This window comes from Danio rerio, chromosome 8 (genome assembly GCF_052040795.2).
Source record: "Danio rerio strain M-AB ecotype USA chromosome 8, GRCz13ab, whole genome shotgun sequence".
NCBI lineage: Eukaryota > Metazoa > Chordata > Actinopteri > Cypriniformes > Danionidae > Danio > Danio rerio.
Window position 1 is genome coordinate 25,991,699 of NC_141028.1, and position 22,829 is coordinate 26,014,527.

The 22,829-nt window shown below is 34.5% G+C and overlaps 1 protein-coding gene and 1 long non-coding RNA gene across 9 annotated transcripts in view; one reads left to right on the top strand and one right to left on the bottom strand.

The window, feature by feature from the left end:
• Positions 1 to 22,829, top strand: part of cpne5a (copine Va) — a 198,250-nt gene that overhangs the window by 96,198 nt on the left and 79,223 nt on the right. For all 8 annotated transcript variants that reach the window (XM_087263727.1, XM_087263724.1, XM_087263726.1 and 5 more), the window contains one exon: positions 13,343 to 13,406. In XM_087263727.1, coding sequence (XP_087119853.1) covers positions 13,343 to 13,406 — 64 coding nt within the window. The remainder of the gene's footprint in view (positions 1 to 13,342; positions 13,407 to 22,829) is intronic.
• On the bottom strand, positions 9,772 to 11,744 carry LOC137496349 (uncharacterized). Its single transcript, XR_015497949.1, has 4 exons — positions 11,616 to 11,744; positions 10,886 to 10,943; positions 10,708 to 10,771; positions 9,772 to 10,593 (listed from the first exon to the last, which is right to left on the bottom strand). It is a non-coding gene; the product is annotated as an uncharacterized LOC137496349 (long non-coding RNA).

Below are 22,829 nucleotides of genomic sequence, written 5' to 3' on the forward strand. Positions count from 1 at the left end.
TAACATTAATGCATTAATCAAAAGGAATCTAAAGTATTCTGTATATACTAGTTTGAGATCTTCAACTAAGATGTTTGAGTAAAATGTCAAATTTGCTTTATTCTAAATAGCTCGGGTAAAACTTCTTCCAAATTTTAAATGAAAGTATTGTCATTTATTAAAGTATTTTCTTTTTAGAAAATTGGTCAGAATAACAAATGTTTTCATTTGTTTTGACATGATGATTGCATTAATTCAACAGATGTTGATTTCTTAACTCTTTTAAAGCGTTGGTATTGTGTAGTCTAAATAAATACACATTATAAATGTCCTAAAATATGGCAGACAAAATTGTCTTTAGGTTTGGAAGAAAAATCATCAATGTTGTCAATCATTTTCAGAATAGAACAAAAATTATGTTTTTCTCAAACACTTTAAATTAAATAAGTTTAAATTATAAATCCTAAAAACTGTGAATTTTGTTTTTTGCACTGTTGCCTAATTTCTTCAATATCTTCCCTAATTTGTCTAATCAACCTAGTTAAGCCTGTAATTTGCACTTTAAGCTGAATATCTTGCAAAATAGCTAGTACCAACATCATGGCGATATGTTGCTATTTTTAGATCAGCACAACTCTAATTTTTGCTACTTTGTGGGCTCATGGGTGTGCCAGTCTATAAAGGAGGTGTGTTAAGGAGCACTGTTGGCTCGTCACTATTTTAAGAAGCTGAAATAGGCCACTTCACCAAGTAAAGGCTGGTTTAAAGTCCAGTGCAGAGTGCATTAGTTATGTGCCTATGCAGGTTCAAACGCGTTAAACACACAGGATGTACAGCAACACACACTTTACATATATATAAAAAAAAAAAAAACTATTAAATTTGTTACAAAAAATATTATTTTCTACATAAATATAAAAACCACTACCTCCATGACTTCTTCATGACTGAGGGCTTTTTTCAGTTTATTCATGACAATTTGCATTTGTATAATGTTATTATTACTAGCAGTAATGTTAATTAGATGCATATTTTTGTTTGCTTTAATAAAAACAAGTTTAGATTTGCCACCAGTTGGGTTTTGGAGACATATGTGTCACCATATGGGGCATAAGAATAAGGCGTGTGTTTGGATATAACTAGATTCATTTATTTGTTTGCTGTAAATTAAAACTGAATTTAGAAATAGTTTTTAAACAAATCTGTTTAACTGTTTTCTTGCTAGTGGAGCGTTCAGTTTTTCCTTTTACAAAGTCTGCCATGTAAATAGCAAGTGCCCCATGGTGTGAAACAACTGACTCTTAAAGGGAATGTGAGATGAGTCTCTGATTGGTTTAATGCATGTTATGCTCAAAACACACCCATAACTAATAAGCACAACCTTGTTAGACCATGCGCCAGGGTGCAGAGCATAATTTTCCATCCTTCAAATAGGAAAAGTGGATTCGGATACGCCCTTAATGCTTTTGTGCCATGCGCTATAGACTTTGCGCCTAGACCATTAAAATAAAGCCCTATGTCTTCAACTATATATTTGGATTATTTACCCTCAAATATGTTTACATATGTCAAGAATGTTGAATTATTTGCTTGCGCTAAAATGCAGTGATGTTGAAACTCTTCCTAGTTGCCCCATGTTTACTGTGGCCCAGGTTGTTCCTCTCCTCCATTTCTTTTTTCTTTCCTCTCTCACCTGTCAACCCGCTGTCTTCTTAAATACCAATGTAATTCTTCATCCTAATGATGAAATGTGCAAACATCTCCATAAACCTCACCTCCTGCTGTATCCAATGACAATGCAGGCTAGCGTTTAATCCTGTTATGAATCTTCCTCAGAGATGACTTTTGAGCATTTTTGATTACCCATGCCACTTTAAGACATCACAGGGCCTTGCATTTAATTACAATGCGGGGTTCATCTTATACAATGTTCTGCGACTCATTAGAGGATGAATATGAAGAGAAATCTGCCTTTATTGTAAACCCTGGACTCTTTGTCAACAATGTGATGAATGGCTTCTGATATAGCATGTAGAATAACCTCACAAGCCGCACGTAGCGAGCAATTTGTTAGTCTGACGAGTAGCTCCATAAATCACCTCCTCTTCTCACATGAATTGATCAAATCAGGGCTGCCCATGTGAAATGAGATGCTGTGCCGCTACGGATGCCATGATGAAGAAAAGGCTGCATCGAGTGCACAAAGACTGAAAATATCCAGCAAAATACCAACTAACTCCTCTCTCCCTCCACTGACTTACTTTCATCTGAGATCAGTATGTAAAAATATTCCCCCCTGTTCCTTAAGGACAGGGCTGGATACGTATACTCGGTTAAAGGACTGTTTGATCATAGCGAACAGGTCAGGCTGTGTGATGTTGACTTATAAGTCATTTGGCTTTGAATGGCGGATTTGGGACAGTATCATTGATCCTCTGAATCTCCACTGGCTCTCGGCTATGTGCTAAAAGATGCCTTGATCTCCTAGCTCATGCTAGTTTGCGCTCTAAATCAGCCGTATTGCTTATGTCAACATGATCAGGCTTTCCTTTGGCAGGTGGAACACAGTGAAGGCTAACAAAATCTGTCTGTGGTCAAATCACGGGCAGCGGTTTGTGTTTGGTAGTAAGGGGTATGTTTACTTGATCAAAATGGAAAAGTTTTTCTGTTCCGATTTCGAAAAGTTTTGTATACAGGTAAAAAATCCAGGTCAGTAGTTGGCAATGCCAGTGCCACATTGAGATTTATACATCATAGTTTTTTAGAATAGGACTAAATTTGAACAAGATACAGCTCTTGAAAATCTGAGATCACAAGGGTTTGAAAAAAAATCTACTCAGTTAAAATATTTGGGTTAAAAATACCCCAACATATAACCCAACTATAGGTTATTATAGCACCTTCCCAACTATGGGTTATTTTAGCCTAATGCATTAAGTTATAAAATTTAACCCAATGCATTGGGTTATTTTTGATTACATGTTATTTTCTTCCATTCTCATATTACTATTGCTACTATTACTACTGTAAAAAATGATTTGTTCACTCAACTTAACTTAGTTAAGTCATCTTGTTGCATTGACTCAGTTAAGTTGAATTTACTTAATTATCTGAGTTTTCTTAACTTAAAATGTTTAGTTGAGAGTTAAATAATTGACCCAACTAATCATTTCGAGTTAACTAGACTTGCAAAGATTAGTTTTCTTATAAAGTAATTTTTTAAAGTAATGGTAAAGTGAAAGTAATATCAGTAGGAGAAAAAAATAACCGTGACTCTAAAATACACAACTAACACAGGCTCTTGGAAAAAAATTGCATTATAAAAGTCATTATAAAATCGGATCTCAACATCTTTATTTTTAAGTAAGTGTAAAGACTGCATATATCTGCTCTAATGTTCATCAAGAGTTTCTGATTTCCAGGAGTCATTCCTCTGCTCAGCTCTTCTTCAGAATCTGTGTGCTGTATAAAAAAATAACAAACAATAAAAAAAACTTTGGTCCCACTTTATATTATTTATATTATATATTAAGTGGCCTTAACTAATATGTACTTACATAGGATTTAATAGTTTGTTACAATGTACTTATTATGTAAATACATGTATCTACTTTGTACTTATGCTTGATTAAATGCATGTATGTAATTACATCTGTAATTAACTTTTGTAGTTACATTTGTAAATACACTGTTGACCATCCCTTACACCTTAACCCTCCCTTAAACCTACTCATACCCCCAAACCTGTCCATAACCCACCCTCTATCCCAACTCAAAAGCACCCCAAGTGTTCACAAATACATTATAAACACAGTAAGTACATTGTATTTATTTTTCTGATGTAAGTACATAGTAGTTAAGGACACTTAATATAAAGTGGGACCAAAACTTTACATTTCTATCTTTACCTAACAAAATCTAAAACACTAACGCTAAAAGACTTAAATGCAACAGGGGCGCCAAATATTATTTGCCTACAAATCATTACTTGCGTTATGACAGTGCTTCAGTTTTTCGTGTCTTATGACAATTCGTTGATTAGTTGTAGTGAAACTTGCAGCTCCACTTAATTTATCAACACCAAATGCCCCACACTGCTACACATTTATACTGGGAGCAATACATTGACAATCAGTTCAAATACAGTTTGTCATTTTACAAGTTATAAGAGACAATTAAAGAAGCATTACTTACTAAATGTGATGACTAAACAATTTAAAAATCTGGTGAAAAATATTCATGTGTCTGACTTCCGGTGCTTAACCAGCAGTCAGCAAACTGACTGGATTGGGAGTTAGAGGCACAACTTAAAGGATGCTGGTTCAGGTTTCCAGGTTAAGATAAATCACCAACTTTGTTGTTTCAACAAAATAAAATCCAAAATCATTTTTTTACACTGTAGTACTACTATTAATTTTGTAATTATGGCTGTGTAAATAAATAACATGCAGTTTTCAAAAATATGAAAAATGCTTGATTACATTTTAAGTTCTAGACATTTAAGCTTTTTTTGTCTGTTTAATATAGATCGACTATGAAGAGCACATTTGCATTATCAATTATTAAGAGTGCTGGTGAAGCGGATATAAAAAACACAACATGGATAGGTAAATTGATAAAAACAAAAATAACAGCACAATTGCGTTAGAGCTTAAATAAATTTTATAACGCAAAAACAACATTATTTACACATAATAATACTCTGTATTGTTCTGTGTCAGTTAAATTAGTTGACTGATGACATTTTACATTTTTACCCCAACTTGTTGAGTTATAAAATAAATAACTTTATAAAGGTTAAAAATAACCAAACAAAGCACCAAATAGTTAACCCAACTGCTTTAGTTATTAACAAATAACCCAATGAAGGTTAAAAATAACCTAACAAAGCACCAACTCAACTATTGTGTTTAATAAATAACTCAACATTTTTAGAGGGTAAATACTGAGAAAATTAGCCAAAATAATTGTTTAGCACTACTCAATTAAAAAATGGAGTTTTGATGTTCACAGTGATAAATTTGCAAAATATCTTTATGGTACATGGTCTTTAAGTAATATTGTAATGATGTTTGGCATAAAAGACAATACAACACATTTTTATTTTACAAATTTCTACAAATATATATGCATGTTATGACTGCTTTTGTCATGCAGGGTTACATTTTAAAATGGTTTCTCAAGGATCATGCGACCCTGAAGACTAATGAGTAGAGTAATGAGCCTAAAAAATTGGCTTTGACATCCCAAGATGCAATGCATTTTCAAATGTCTTAAAACAGAAAATGTTTATTTTAAGTCATAAACACTAATGCCCTTTAAACAATAGTGTCTTTTAAAATTCAGTTCATTCATTCATTTTCCTTCGGCTTAGTCCCTGTATTTATCATGGGTCTCTACAGTGGAATGAACCGCCAACTTAACCTGCATATGTTTTATGCAGTGGATACCCTTTCAGCTGCCACCCAGCACTGAGAAACACCCATACACTTTCGCATTCACACACATTAAGCTTATTTTAGCTTATTCAATTCACCTATAGTGCATATATTTGGACTGTGGGGGAAACTGGAGCACCCAGAGGAAACCCACGCTAACACAGGGAGAACATGCAAACTGCGCACAGAGATGCCAACTGACCCAGTCGGGACTCAAACCAGCAACCTTCTTGCCTTGAGCAACCAATCAGCCACTGTGCTGCTCCTGAATTTCAGTTCATATATTTAATTTTCCTCACACTCTCTTCACATGAGAAAAGTCAATCTGAACTGACATCGTATGTATTCTTAGATTTCACATAAAGCTTGATGGCTGAGAAATGTTCCCGTTTTGATTTTCTGTCAATTTAGACCTTAACCAGCTTAGATTATATGGCTTGGTTCCAGGTCATGAAAGTTCTCCAGCAGCAACACTGTATGCAATTCAATGACTTTTTATAGCTTTTTAAATTTTAGCTAGATGAAAGAAAAATTAAACTCCGGAGAGTTCGCAGAAATAAGAGTGAAACAGCGCGTTGCGTTCAATGTTGGCTGAAGGCACCAAAGGGTTCAGATGTTTGATCAGATGCTAATCAATTGGGAATGCAGCAGAGAGAGGCGTGAGCTCCATTGATTCTGCTCTTCTGCAGAGCACAGCCATCACACAGCGCTCGAATAAACAAATGACCGCACCACTGGGGGTACTGTGTACTAGGACACAATGACACATTTCCAGCAGTTTCATCTCTTTTTTTCTCAACTGTAGTCTAAGCAAAGCAAGCTATGAAATAAGTTGTTTATAAAGAATAGCTACACAAAAGATGGTTACAGTTGTCAATTTATTCATGAATATGCAACTACAGTGCAACATTGTTGTCGGTTGTTAACTTTCTTTTTAAACATATCATGAAGTCTGACTTTTTGCTTGCTTTGTGTGCTACAATATGGTCTCTTGTGTATCTATACACTGGAAATGTGAAAATGGAAAATCCAGTAACTTTGTTTTGGCGAGTTTTTCTCTGCAAACGTGGTGCAATCAAGCTGTTCAGATTTCCATCACCTAGTGAAGTAACAAGGTATCTTATTTTATTTTTAGTTTATTTAACCGCTCCTTAATCAGCACTTTAAAAACAAATTTTGTTTTTATAAGTGATAACAGTGTACAGGTTATAACACCATGAGACCAGAACTGCGGCATTATTTTTTCCTGAAAACACTCAGCGTCATTTATTTTACACTATATTGTCAGGTGAGGGACTTTTCGCATTTTCTGTAAGGATAAAACAATTGTATTAATACTGTAATGTTTATTAGCAAAGGACAGAACATCTGAACAGAGCTGTAACATGTAGTCAGTAAATCAACTTAATCAAATAACCACATACATGTTGAGGGGGTTGTATCTCTTATTTTCACATCTCAATGTTGACAGATATGATCTGGTGTGTTAGAATAAAATCTTCACTATCTTTCGGAAAGAGCAACTCATTTGCATTTAAAGGGACACACACTAAAGGTTAACTTAAGCAGGTCGCACACCAGAAGCGGCGCTCGGCGCCGTGACACGGCGCGCACATGACTGTTTAAAGTATCGCACACCAGACGCGCACATTCGAATGATATTTAACATGAAACTAATCAGATGGCGCTTTGTGGCGCGGCTGAAAAATGAACTGCGTCCTGAGCCGTGGACGGGCGCCGCCGACAGCCGCCGACTTGCGGCGCCGGTGTGTGTATCCTGATAGAAACCCTTGTTTAGAATTCTAAAATGTATGGCGCTGCGTGGCGCTGTGCGGCGCGCCGCCGAGCGGCGCTTCTGGTGTGCGACCTGCTTTATACTTCTGCGTCAAGCGCACGCATATGGTCCGGCGCAGTCATCGCGCGGTTGCACAGCCCTTGCCTTGGCTGATGTTGATGCTGATGTGCACCTCTCAAAAAATTTAACTACGCTTAGCAATGACGTGTAGCACAAGCTCTGTGATTGGTCAGCTGTGATGAGTGTGAGCAGTCCAGAGCTGCGAGCCCAATGGAGCAAATGTTTACAAGAGTCCTGTGAAGGAGCTCTAGATGGAAACTTATCTTTTGTGTTTACTTTATGATCTAAGTTGTTGCATATCCGCATGTTCCTGCCTCTGAATGAGCAAGTTTTAGCTACTTGTATGTTAAGTTAAGATTCAGAAAAAACAAAACACACATGAAGAAATTCGACACAGGGGAACAAAAACCAGCTAGTTTTTTAGAAGTGTTATTTCAGAGCAACACAAACAGCACGCAGAAGTATAAATGCGTGACTATGCGCAAGGCTTGCGCTGTGGTCATGCCAATCACAAAATGCAGAAGTATAAATCAGCCTTAAGGCTACGTTTACATGACAACAATGTTATTGTTGTTTTATTGCTCTTGTTGATTGTATGGTGTCCTTGAGTTGCCAGAAAGGAGCCTTTAAATAAAACGCATTATTACTATTATTAACAATGTAGCCTAAAAGTTAAATGTTTTTTAAAAATGTCACGTTTACAGTACATGACAATGTTTTCAAAATGATCCATGTTTACATATTCAAAAATGGGCAAAAACGCTGTATTTCAAATGTGAGGCCAGTATTGGGTGCTGTCACCTTGTTAGTAAAAATAACTATAAGGAAGTGATAGCAACGTGCGGTCAGCGGCTCGGTGCTGATGTGTATGTAGAATTTGCCATGTGTGTAATAAGAATAATTCACACTTTGCTGAGGCAGAAATATCAAACACTTGATAAACAATAACACTACACATAACCCACCATTGTTGTTTGTTTGCACTTGCCTTCTACACCTCCCACAACACGCTCCGTGTATTTACATGAACTCGACAGCAGTGGTGTTTTTCAAAATTTTCAAATGTATGCATCATCAGTCCAAAAAACTCTGCTGTCGTGTATACGAACAGGCAAAATGCAAAAATATTTTCATTGACACTTTACTCCACCCTTTACTTGTTTCAAATCTTTATAAGTTTTATCCTTCTGCCAAACACAAAAGAGATTGAAAAATGCCAAAAATCCTGTTACCATTGACTTTCATAGTATTTGTTTTTCCTACTATGGAAGTTAATGGTTAACGGCTTTCAGCTTTCTTTGAAATATCTTCTTTAGTGTTTTCTTTAGTGAAAGAAAATTGAGTGAGTAAATTGTGAGTAAATGTTCATTTTAGGGTGATCTATCCCTTTAAAATGTGTTAAAGGGATGTGTTAAAATGTTTTTCTCAGATGGAAATGGAACACATTTGACAAGCTATATTAAACGTTATGTAACAACCTGTGATTTTGAGCTAAAACTTCACAGACACACCATAAGGCTAATATACATGTATTTTATTTCATGAAAAAGGGCATATTATGTCCTCTTTAATCATTGTACGAGTGTAGAAAATGAGCTGAACTCATTCATTTAACCTTGTTTACTTGTTTCTGGTTCTAAAACTATATCAAAGAATTTCTTTTGATGTACATCTTGCAACTCGGTCAATGATTCAAGGACAATTTGTTCAGTTACTAAATAAAAGACACACAAAGTTTAGTAAAGAACACAATGGGTTTCATCTATCAAGGCCTCTCTAATACCCGAGGGAAAATACGAGCAACAGCAAACACTGACCTTTCCAGCCTACAGCACGGAGGTGAGACTGAGGCGCTTCACAGCAACTTTGGTGATCCTTCTCTTTTAGAAGGTTAACGGAGGAAGTTGCCTGAAATTCACTGTCTATTTTAAATTATTCAAGTGTCGTTTTTTTTTTATAACAGAAGTGTCTGCATAAAGGCTGAGAGTAAATAGTTTTCTCACTTGTCCTGAGGCCAAGAGCTTATTTTGCATCTTTTTAGTAAATCGAGTTGAACTGGCCTGCTTTTTAATGGTCTTAACTTTAGCTTATTTTTTAGCAGTTCTTTTTTTAAATTTTTTTAAAGAAAACATTTATTAAAAAGGTTTTTACTGTTCTAAAATACCGTTTAACCTATAATTTTATGATGTATATGCACCACTTTGTGGGCAGAAAGATTTTTAATTATATTATTATTTTTAAAATATAAATTCTTATTTTACACTCAAAAAAATGATATGTTGGCGTTAATTAACTTTTTTTTGTCCACTGGTTCCACGTAACCGAGTTAAGTTACCTTTAAGAAAGAATATTAATTTTAGTGAACTTAAGTTAGTTACATAAAGGTAATGTTGTTTAGTTCAATCAACGTAACATTTATAATTTAGCTTTAATCAATGTAGTTATTTAAGTTCAATTATTCTAAAATTGATAGTTATGTTTAACCAAATAAAAAAACAATTTCCGTTTCATTGAGTTTATTCAATAGCATTTTTTACAGTTTTACATATTTTCCAGCAATAAAATGATTATCAAAATCCAAATACTGTCTTTATCTGTATCTTCACTTATTACAATAAGTTAAAATATTAATACTATTAAAATAATAGTAATACAAGTATGAAGCAAATTGAAAACAATAAATGATTTTAAAAATATGCTTACAAAAACATCATAAAATACACTTTTCAAAATAATACTTTTCACATATTACATAAAACATTCAAAAATAATATTCTGCCTTCAAATGATTTATCAAAAATATACTTAGAAAAATTAAGTCTTCTTTTTTAAACTATACTGTACCTTCTTTACACTGAAATAGCAGATAACACTTCAGTTGTTCAAAGAAAGACTAACATTTTAAAGCAAAGTAACACGATCAGCACTACACCATAAATAAGACCAACCATCACAGAACATGCAATAGCTACACACATTCATCTCTCTGACACTTGCACCATTTATGCACATTTGCACCAGACACTTTCTTACAACCACTCCCTATATCTAAAAAACAAAAAACAAAACATTGTGCATGAAGTCTGCTTCACACAGGTGTGTGGGCTTGACAAACCACATGTAGAAGCATTCTTAATTCTTAAAATTTTTTTGTATAATTAGCACAACTTGGGTGTATTGCCTCTTCTTGTTGATTTGCTGAATGTCTCCACAATTGTAAGTCACTTTAGACAAAAGAGTCTGCTAAATGTTAATGTAACTACTGTAGATTCATAAGTTGGTGTTGCACATCAAGGTTTGCGCTTCATCATGCCCAGCATCCTAAAAAAGTCAGGTAAAAAAATAAAACATTTACCAACAGATCAAAGGTGAAAGGAGGAATTGGTTTAAGAGGAAAATACAAAATGTTTAAAAAAATTAAATAAAATAGCTTACCATGTACTCCCTCACTTAGGGGCTTTGAGGATGCATTCACACCTTTTTGTCCACTGGTGATGTTCTAAATGACATGAAATGACAATTAGTAATTTACTAAATAATTAGTAGTTAAAATTACTAGTATTTTTACTGTACATCATTTTAATGTGTGTGTAGGCATCTAAAGGCATAGTACCTGGATGATCCACAGTCTCCTCAGCCAGATATGGGACTTTAGAGGTTGAGCTGTAAACCTGTTTGGGAGAAAATAGATGTGAGTGAGCAAAGATTTAAAATAATAAAATATAATAATATAAATAGCAAACTACTAAACTTAAAAATTTAAACGTGTTAGATGACCAAACAAATAAACTTACATTAAATATGTCATCATGCTAGATGTCATCCTATTTAAGTGTCACAAATGCATTTTTGCTGATTTTTTTTTTAAGTTAACAGGCTTGAATAATACAATTAGATAATAAATAACAATGTGCCAACACCACATTTTAGTTAATATTATGTACGTTATCAAAACTGGCATTCAAACTCGACAAACTGCTTGACACTCATTTAAAATAAAGACCATCAAATCAAATAAAAAATCAAATCACTTTTATTGTCACATTATCAGCAGCACGTGTGCTATGATGAGTGAAAAGCTTAGACTATTCTAACATGACTATTTACTACCAACGTTTGCAACTTTATTTTGGGGGAGTTAATATATACCAAGTATAAAATTTCACAGGAATGCAAAACAAACTATACATTTATCTGTCTATAATGTGGAAAAGACACAGGGAACATGGCAATTTCATAGCAATACTATACACAAACACAACATAGTATTACAAGAGAGTACATTTATGATTCAAATGTTGTCACAGCCTCAGTATAAATACATAAAGTAAAAAAAATCTCACCTGTGTGTCCACATTGGGGAAAGCTTTGTGCACGTTCTCAATTTGTACTGTAATCTTCATCTTTTGATTCCCATAATATGGCGCCGAGCTGAGAGTGATCGTTGTGGTTTGAATCTTCTTACTTCCTGTGTTGTTTTGAAACTGCGCATGTGCAGATATTACTCCACCTATTGACCAAAATGCAGTACTACAGAAGCAACACAACTCCCTTTCATTCATGTTAATTAAGCGAGCTGTTTAAATGTAAAAACTTACTTTTTCTAATTTTTTCCAACACAACACTTTTATTTTTAATACACAAACATAAGCGAATTGTTTAATTTAAACATAGTTACATTCTTTGGACCAACTAAAGCCATAGTTCATTTTTTTGAGTGTAGTTTGTTTAATTATATTTTGTTTATACTACAAAAATCTACAAAAATTATATCAAGAAGCATTTCATAGACAAACATAAATGTTGTCTTTTAAAAAAAACTGTCAAAAATTTTTATATGTCAGAGTTTTTTCTTAAAACAAGCAAAAACAAACAAAAAAAAGATTAAATTCGTGTTTATTTCTATAGTGCTTTTACAATGTGGATTGTTTCAAAGCAGCTTAACATAGAAGTTCTAGTAAATTGAAACTGTGTCAGTCCAGTTTTCAGAGTTCAGTTTAGTTCAGGTCATAGTGGTTTAATTTTTACTGCTAAAAGTCCAACCCTGAAGAGCAAATCCATCGATGTGCATCTCCACAAGTCCTAAAACATCTGCCAATGGGGTAGGGTAAATAATCTTGTCAAAGTGAAGACTAGAATATTTCGCTTACCCCATTGGCAGGTTATTTGCTTGTTTTAAGGAAAGACAATTTTTGGTATTTTTTGCTTGTCTAGAAAATGCTTCTTGATTTAAAAATTGTTTGATATTTGAACTAAACAAGACAAAAGCTCTAAGAAAACCTTTAATTTTTTTTTCTTGTAGTATATATTACAATCTCCTCAACATATTAACCGTCATATCTGTGATTGATTATAAGCAGCAAATGTTCAGTACTCAGCAATTCAAGCCTTGCCATCAGAGGAATAAAATACATTTAAATATATTATAATTTCATATTAACATTTATTTTATAGTTTTTAATGTAATTTACAGTATTTAGGATTTGCTGCATTTTAATTATGGCTTTGGATGCCTTTCCAGCCACAACCCAACACCAGGAAAATTATTTTATTTTATTTTTTATTTTATTTTATTTGTTTATTTATTTATTTAATTTATCTTGTTTATCTAATGAGGTTGTAATTCATTCTAATAGAAATATTATCCTTCTGCAACCTATGCTTGGTCTACAACAATTTCACCTGCTGGAGCAATAAACAGAAAGTTTTTCAAATCTACTGAATGTTGTTTTAATACCTCAGCACTTTTTTATTTGTTCATCTGTAGTCTTTAGTAGTCCTAAAGGCAGAAAAGGAAATAAACAGATGTATTTTCTTTGCAGGGTCAGCAATAAACTCCTTTATTTAATTGTGCACTCTTGACATCTAAATGAAAATCTTGTGTGATTGCTGGAAATAAACAGCTGCAAATCACGCAGGATTTTACCACTTGATATTATGATCTCTCTGATATCACCTGCAGTCCCGAACTTCAATAATATAGCAATTAGGTCATTATTAGGATGATTATTTTTTCATTTTACAGTATTCCTTACTTATACTCTGCCCTGTGTGTGTGTTATTGTTTCAGTGGCATCCCTGGGAAGAACTGCGGTACCATTATTCTCACTGCAGAGGAACTTGGAAACTGTCGGGTAAGTCAGCAGTTTTAAGGTACTTCATCCTCCACAGAATAGTTTTTACTCTGATATAATTGTTTTTTTTTCAACCCCCTTTTCTCTTCGAAATGCTTGCAACTATTCAGCAGCGAAAACCTTTACTGAAATGATTCACTTTGATAAGAAAGCTGACTGTTTTACTCTTGAGATCAGACCATTCATCGCCTGGCAGCTAAATACATTATTCCTGAGAAATGAACAGCGGGCTAAAATTTAAGTTATCTCCACAGACAAAAGGAAAACAACTTAAAAAGTCATTTTAACACCAAAGCTATTTTTTTTATTTCCTTTTTTACTTGCAAAATATTTAAAGCATAAATAATGGAGCAACACAAGTCGTGGTATTTGTAGTCACAGGTTTACATCATTATTTCATACTTCTACCATGTATTATTGACCATCTTTTACACTGACCTTAACTATGTAAAGACTAGAATATGGACTGAAGGAGCAGCAGTTGAAAAATTACAGACAGTTCAATAGCGAAGATCACTACTGCAATGCCTGCTGGGTGCGATAAAAGCTTTTGATCTAATAAACAGGATAAAGTTCAGGATATAGTTCCTGCTATGCTACTTTATGGCCCGTTTCCACTAAGTGGTACAGAACGGTACGGTACGGGTAACCTTTATCAGGCTTGCGTTTCCACTGCCAAAAGGGTACCAGTGGTACTTTTTTGGTGGGTGTGGTGTACGACAGAAAGTTTTAGTTGACGCCAATCTCGCTCGAGGAAATGTCAAAGTAAATCTGTACGGGTCGTTATGTTACCAATTACAGAAAAACTACACACAGCATACCTTTAGTCCTTATTTGGGTTCAAAAACAACACGCAACATGTAGCCCGAAGTCAGTGCAAACCTCTCATTTATATCTTTAATTTTCGTTAGTTTTGTCGAGCCTCGCGTTTGTCCATTTCTGAATAGATCGAGTGTTAGAAGTAGTTCAATAATCACGCGCCCGTTATTATCATGAGCTCAAGAAGTTTGTTATTTCAAATATAGACGTGCGGCAAGTGCACAAGAACGTGAAACTGCTTGCGCTTTAAGAGGCCTCGCAAAAGAAAAACAGGGCAGATTTTGTTCTTCCTAGCTTTATGGCTGTTCATCAAGGCGACGACAAGGTTTGTCTGAGCTCGGGTCGATCATGGCTAGTTATTTTATGTATATAGTATAAAGATGTAATGTTTCATCTGTGTAATTAAAAATGGCGATTCCTTTGTTTTATTCTCCTTGCTTGTTTTTTTTTTTTTTTTTTCGAAAAATTTTTTTCTGTTTTTTTTTTTTTTTAAATTTCCCAAGTGCTGTTAACCGAGAGATTTTTTTTTCAACATAAAACATTTATAGTTATTAGAGTAGTACTTAATATTTTACTAGTTATTTTGCAAGTCTTTAGCTGAAAGTGCAATTCCAAAGGTTTAACTAGGTTAAGTAGGTTAGCTAGGCAACTTAGGTTAATCATTAATTTGTTTGAAAGCCAATCAAGATAAAAAAAATCTAAAGGGGTTGAATAATATTAATCAGTTTAATGATTTTTTTATAGACTAAAAGAAATAAAAATTTCTTCAGAAAATATGCTCTAATAAACATCACTTGATAAATATTTCAAAAGAAGTCAAATTTCACAGGAGGGCTTTTTCATAGTTTTTTATAGTAATTTGCTGCCTAGTTAAAACTGTAACTAGCAAAAATTGAGCGGTTGCACATATCAAATGAACAGGTTCAGTTTTTCTTACATTTTTGCACCTGCCATGTACTTTTAAAGCAGGAGTGTCCAAACTTGGTCTTGGATGTCCTGCATATTTTATTTCCAGCCCCAATTAAACACACCTGAACCAGCTAATCAAGCTTTCCTATGTATACCAGAAACTTCCAGGCAGGTGAGTTAAAGGAAGTTGAAACTAAACTGTGCAGGACACCGGCCCTCCAGAACTGAGTTTGGACACCCCTGTTTTAAAGCATTCAATCAAACCTGAAGCAAAATTTTATCTGATATCATCAGTTAAACCATTTAACCACAGTGCAAATAAACTGTCTACTCAATTTTACCAACACTAACCAAAAGCTGAACTTATGTAAGGTTTGTGTAAGAAGTAAAGATGGATTTCTTTGTAACAAATTCTTTCTTTTAGGAAACAATACTTCTAAACTTTGAAAATTTGCTTGCAGGAATATTGCATGAAAGGTAATATCTGAAAAAGCATTATAGGGACACCTTAATATCAGTTCTTATCAGACAAAAAGATGATGAAATTGCCAACGTTTTCAATGATGCAATAACTAGTACCATAGATTGAGTAAATACAGTCTGGGTTTTTTAAAATTATGGCCTCCTCACATAAATTCCATTTCAATAGTCCATTTCAAAAACGGACTGTTAGGTGCTGATAATGTTCCGTATGAACTCTCAATGTGTCCATAGAAGCTCTTTAGACACCTTTGTAACATGCAATATTACTTTCTGCATTGATTGTCTGGCCCCAATAAACAGGAGAGGATCATGCATCAGGCATTAATAGTCTGCCTATGCATTTTAAATTTACTGTGATGCAAGTATTTTTTGTTGGTGGATACCAAAGGCCCTGAGATGGTATCATTGAAAAGCACTAAATGGAGGCTTCTCTTTTGCTGAAATTTTCTAAACACATTCAACATGGCTTATTATCGTTAACCATAGCCATAAAATGTAAATAATTTTTAGTTGTTTGAAAAAACAACAACTTTTAAATAAATAAATAAACATGAAAGAAAATAAAGACTAATACATTTGCATTAAAAATATTACAAATTTACTTATCAGAGCAATATTACACAATATTACAGTATCATTTTAATGTTAAATGTTTTATTTTAATAATTTCTTTGATTTTATATTGATTTAATGATTTAAGTCAATATCAATAAAAACAGCAAACGCACATTTCTGTAGATTTTTTTTATATCAACATCCCACCAGTAATGACACTTATTTACTTTTCATGAAATAATAAAGTTTTGACTTCATTTCAAATGTAGCAGACATTAATTTAGGATTCACTTTGATGGATTGAGTCAGTTCATTCTCAATCAGTACAGAAAATGTCTTCGTGGGATTCATTAAAAGATTAAAGCGAGAATTGTTTTTAAATGCAGCCAACAAAGATAGTAGAACATGTTATAATTTCCAGTCCATAGCAATTTTATTTAACCACATTCCCCCTTTCATCTCATCCACAGCCAATGTAGATTTACTGGTGGAGGTCAGTGATCCTGAAAAAAACTTTACCATCCCTCCCATCTCTTTATCATGTCTTTTCTGTGAAATGTTCCTGTTTCGTTCTTCTGTCTAGTAAAGTTTATTCTGTCACCGGTGATAGTGCTCATTAAACAGCTGAAATAGCAGCGCAGAGTAAATTACAGCTTTTCCGGGTTGTAAATGGGCATGTTGCATTGACTACAGGCTCAAACACACACAAAGGACTGCTCATTTGAGAGATCTATTGCACGCGCTCACAGCCTCACTCAGGCTCATTTGAAATGCTCAAAAAGCTTTCCCCCTCTGTGATAGTAATATATTGCTCCATCTGCTTGATCTATATATATTTCACATGCTAGATCAAAAGATTTTACAGGATGTTATGAGAGGATGGTTTTTGATCAGGTGCATGCAAAAAAATGGCTTTGAGGAAATGCGTCATGTGGAGATTAACCCAGTGTTTAATAGAAAGACCAATGTTTTGAAATATCTTGGAAAGTGTCTATGAAAATTCTGTTATTATTTACTCACCTTCACAAGGTTTCTGTGAGATCTTAAAAAGTCTTAAAATGCATAAGATCTCAAAATCAAAATTTTAGGCATAAAAAAGTTATACATTTACTGAAATATTGTGTTGGAGGTCTTAAATCCTAATTTTTCTTTGTTACTATATTGCTACCCAATCTGGCCAAACCCATACAATCAATCCATCTCAATAAAACTTGGATACATGTAGAGCTTGCATGTTTTTTCTAAAAGATATGTAAAATATTTCAACTTTTTTTTAAATATTAATGTATTATTGTATTATTAAATGTATTAAATTAATAAAGATCTTTCCTATCTGGGCCATTTGAAAAAATCTTTAGCATTTAACCTTTTATGGGTCTAAAATTTCATTCATAACGGTCTTAAAAAAAGTCTTTAAAAGTCTTAAGTTCAACTTTGTCATACCTGCAGAAACCCTGCTTCATGTCATTTCAAGCTCATGAGATTTTTGTTTATCTTCAGAACATAAATAAAGATTTTTTTTTTTCAAGTTGACTAGCCTTTCGTTATGTACTGTATGTGGCAAACTGTTTATGACCATTATAATAACATTTTTTGATTGCAAAGCCATAACATGCATTCTTGACTGTTGATGGTTTTCCCTGTCGGAAAAAGATAAAATGTTTTATTTTTACTGTTGATCAGTCGGCAGCATTAACCCTTTAGATATCTATCTGATATCTGTATCTGCATTTATTCTGAGGTATTTACTCTAATATTGTCTTTTATATGAAGTTCTATGGAGTAAAACAGATTATAGTGTGTGCGCAGAAAAACACTTACTTTGTTCTGAGAGCTGAGCTTCTTATTTAAAATTTCTCAGACATATCAAGATAAGTGTGCAAAGGTCTCTATCTCACACACACACACACACACACACACACACACACACACACACACACACACACACACACACACAGACACACACACACACACACACACACACACACACCACACACACGCTCGCTATACTCTGTATAGAAGACTAAGCTTTTTTTGTGCACTGCAACTGATGATTAACGGTAAATTTTTTCCCATCAGGGAAAACCAGCAACAATCAAGAATGCATGGTTATGTGGTGTCAAGGCTTTGCAAAAGATTTGACTATAATGGACGTCAATAGGGCAAAAACAGCCACAGACATCACAACAGGTAGTAAATTTGCCTAGAATGTGTTATTTGAAAGTTTTCAAAACATTTATCCAAAGTATGTGTAAAATAAGATTTATCACCAAAAAAATAATCAGTTTGGTTAAACACAGAAAGAGTTGTGGCCAAATTAAGACTCAAAATCACCCCGGAGTGGATGAAAACATCACCAACAGCACACAAGGATAAATGAAATCTGAGGAATTTGTGGCCCCATATCTGAGCTTTTTTGACTAAATCTGAGTGTTGTACATGTTGTTAGTTAATCAAAGGTTTAAATGTGAATAAAAATCTAAATTGGGCCATAGCTCTTCAAAAGACTTTGATTAAACTTTGATTGTTTTTTTTAGTTTTATCTCTTTACTGACATTTTGAAGCATCCGGGATTTGCCTAAACCAAATTTCAATGAAAACCTTTCAAACTTGATTTAAAAAAAAAGATTCATTAATGTCTTATGGTTTGGAATGACATGAGGCGGCATTTTCATTTTGGCTCAGACTAACCCTTTGAAGTGAAGCGTTTCATCTCTAAAGTACAATGTGGCCAAAGACCAGCAGCATCAGCTGTGCTTATAATGCCTGTCATTAATTTGACTAACTATGCTGACATTAAAAACTGCATTCACAGTTGAAGTTCAGTTCTCTTGGTTTGTTTGGTTTCAGACCAACAGAAAAGTGATACAGTTTTATATAAAAGCTTTACACACGCCACAATTTCACATATCACAAGCTATAGATATGTCACGTTCACTTCAAGTCAGCAGTCCGAAACAGGTTTTCCAATCAGCAAATATGCAAAGATACACTACAACAATGAACTAAGTGGTTTTTAAAGGATTTCAAGTTACAAAAAAAACGAGCAAGTTTTCACATTTGGAAGAGCATTGCAAACAGCAGTTGACATCAATAGTAGGGATGAAGACATTGTCTGCCAGTTTACAATCTTCTTTAAAATGTCTTCTTTTTTGCTTCAACAACAAAAATGCAAACAGGTTTAGATCTGAACAAGTGGGGGTGAGCAAATCCTAGATATATTATAATTTTTCAGTGAACTGTCCTTTAAATCACTCAAATATTAAAGGCTGGATTTACTGGCGTTGGCTGATATTTGACTTTTCTCTGCTCAAATTGTTTTCAGCTTGCCACTAGCCTCTTATTTATGGGATCATAATCGCTGTGAAGGCTTAGTTTGAATGGGATCATTAATCATGTGCAAAATCCTCCACATGCTGTATTTTAGTACCAGTCACGGAAAAATTTAAGCAGGATATCCTACTGAAAGGTAAAGTGCTCTCTCAGCTGTCAGATATGAGGCTGAAAGGTCATTCCCTATGGCCATTCCCCTGCATGTTCAACAGTAGATATACCATTAAAACTAATGGCTTCAAATCATTTCGATATCACACCATGCCATTTATGCCTAATAATGGTGGTCCCTGTTGTGTCGATAACGTCCCTCTGGCTGGAGAAGCCCTCAGGTTTAAAGTGATGTCCATCATTACTGGAAGGTCATCAACTAGAAGCGTCATGTGGAGGATTCTTCTGGAAGTGTCGAACAGTTCTCCATCGGTCTCTTCTCTCACTTACGCTTTCTGTCTTCACTCACTCCAGCCTACAATTTCGTCATTCTCTGAATGGCACTCTCAGCGCAAGATAGTGTTTAGCGACTAATTGGTTCAAATGGAATTGATGCCTGCTGATGCCAAGGCCAGATTAACCATTTGGGGCACAAAATAACCATTTAGAGGCCTCTAACTACCTCCAGCTCTCCAAATAATAACAGGTATTACTGTAAAAGTATGTCAAAATACAAAATAAATTTGTTGAAATCTTGATCTGATTTTTTTTCTGTATGGTTATTTGTATATTAAAATAGCTCATTATAAATTTCACAATTAGCACTTTTAAAAAAATATATTTATTTTAGGTTTTTTGAGTACTTTTCTTACGGCATTTGTCATTTGATTAGTTTTTAATATTCCTTTTAATTAATTCAGCCTTTTCTTTATTTACATTTTTGTCAGTCATTTTACATTTTAGAATTCGTCCTTCGGATGAGACGTTAAACCGAGGTCCTGACTCTCTGTGGTCATTAAAAATCCCATGGCACTTCTCGTCAAAGAGTAGGAGTGTAACCTTGGTGTTCCGGCCAAATTCCCTTCATTTGCTTTTACCGATGACAGCCTGCTAATCCTGCCCAACGAAATGGCTCTACCACTATCTCTCCACTCCCCCTATAGCTGGTGTGTGGTGAGCACCGTTTTCCTATGGCTGACATCACATCATCCAGGTGGATGCTGCACACTGGTAGTGGTGTGGAGAGACCCCCGCCCCCATGATTGTGAAGCGCTTTGGGTGTATACACAATAAATGTGCTACATAAATACACACATTACATTACATTGTCATTTTAGTACTTAAAGATGCCATAGAATGATAATCTGCAGATAATTTACCTGAATAATTAGAGTCCTGTGTATACAAATAGCATACTGAGAGTTGCAAACAATGTTGTTCCCTTATTGTCATGAAAAAAACTGGTAAAAGACAGACCAAGTGTAACAAAACACCAAATCCATGTTAATATGAACGTCACGGGCAGCTTGATTGGCCTGTTATGCTTACTTGGTATGTGGGACTCTTATTTTGAAAATGAGACCAGCGTTACAGAGCTCTCATGTAATGCAACGACACAGGGAATATTTCATGTCATTACATTTTCTCGTGAGAATGCAAAATCATGTTGTGTGTGTGAGCATCAAGCACTTATACAAGCTGTGTAGCTTTAGAGCAGAGCACATAATAATCATGACCATTCCAAATATGGTCACAACCGAGATTTTCAGTCTAGGGGTAGTTCTTGTAGTTCTTGTAGTTCTAGTTCAATGATTAGTGGGGTTTGCCGTTAGGTGACTAACACTATTAGCATTATGTTAACTGCATGCTAATAATGCTAGCAGGTCGATAAGCATTTGTAAGCATGAATAATGTTAGCATCATAGTAATAACTCAATTAGCAAGTTGTTAGCATGATGCTAACATGACTAGCATGTAGGGGAGAGGGGTAAACAGGCTCAAGCAAGAATACAACCCAAAATCTCTCCAGAGACTTATCATTGGCACAAAATGGCTGACATCCAAAAATCCCCATAGACTTAACATTGGCACAAATTGTCTGACATCAGATATTTACATAATGGTGACATAGAAGCTTAAAGTTGGCTCATTTGACACGGCCATAAAATTAGTATTAGGTATAGTGACTATAGGTGGGCATAGATTTTTTTTTAATCTAGATTAATTTAGATCAATCTCGGAATTAAATAGATTAATCTAGATTAGAAAGGGTTTTTTTTCTTTTTTTTCTTCACTCTCCTATCGGTAAAGTTTTTTCCCCTCTCCGCTGTCGCCACTGGCTTGCATGGTTCAGGATCGGTAGAGCTACGCATCGATGAATTTGCTCTTCAGTGTTTGGACTCTCAGTAATGATTTTAAACCACACTGAACTGAGCTAAACTGAACTGAACTTAAACACTAAAAACTGAACTACCCTGATCCAGTTACTATGACCATTTATGTGTAGCTGCTTTGACACAATCGACATTGTAAAAGCACTATATAAATAAAGCTGAATTTAATTGAATTGAATTAAAATGGCTCATGTAAATTCTGCCGAAGGCATTCATAATATGTGTGCTACCCAAATAATAAGTCTTTAAGAACAGGTTTCTGAAGCCAGGTGACACATTAGACCGGGGGCTCATGTCCTGTTTCCAAAATGCATCAGAAACTGCTTGAGAAACTGTTCTGTTATGATAATTGGTGATGAAAATAAATTATGTTTAATAAGATGTACTTGTGTTTACTAACTTTTATTCAGTTAAACATGAATTTTGAACTGTAGTCCTACATAAGCTAAAAACAGCAATTTTTGATCACCTAATAGTGGCATTATTGAATCAAACTATTACCATTATGTAGAACTTTTCGCCATATTTTCCAACAGGATCCACACACACGGCTGTTAGTAAAGGACTGCATGTGCGCGTACACACACAAGTTTTTTTCTTTCCATTTGGCATGCATTATTTAATTCATTAACACTCTCTATAGTCATTACTCCTAATTGCGTCTAATACGATGGAATGAATGAAATGTTCATGAGTTAAAGTGAAACTGCCCAACTTCAGTTAAAGTCAGGCATTCAACTGATTTAATTCAGAAAGGCACTTTTTTGTCAGACGGCTCATCGGTCAGGTATACATCCAAGCTAAAATATCAAGTGAAAGTCACCATAGCTTGTGTAGAATAGACCCAGCTTACAAACCATAGAATAGAATAGATTACCAGCAACATTTTTTATTGCGCGATAAGAGTCTTGCGTTGACGCAGCATGGTAACACTGATAACGGCCCACCACTAGTAGTGACATTACAAATTTGTACACACTCCCTAGCAACCCCTTATACC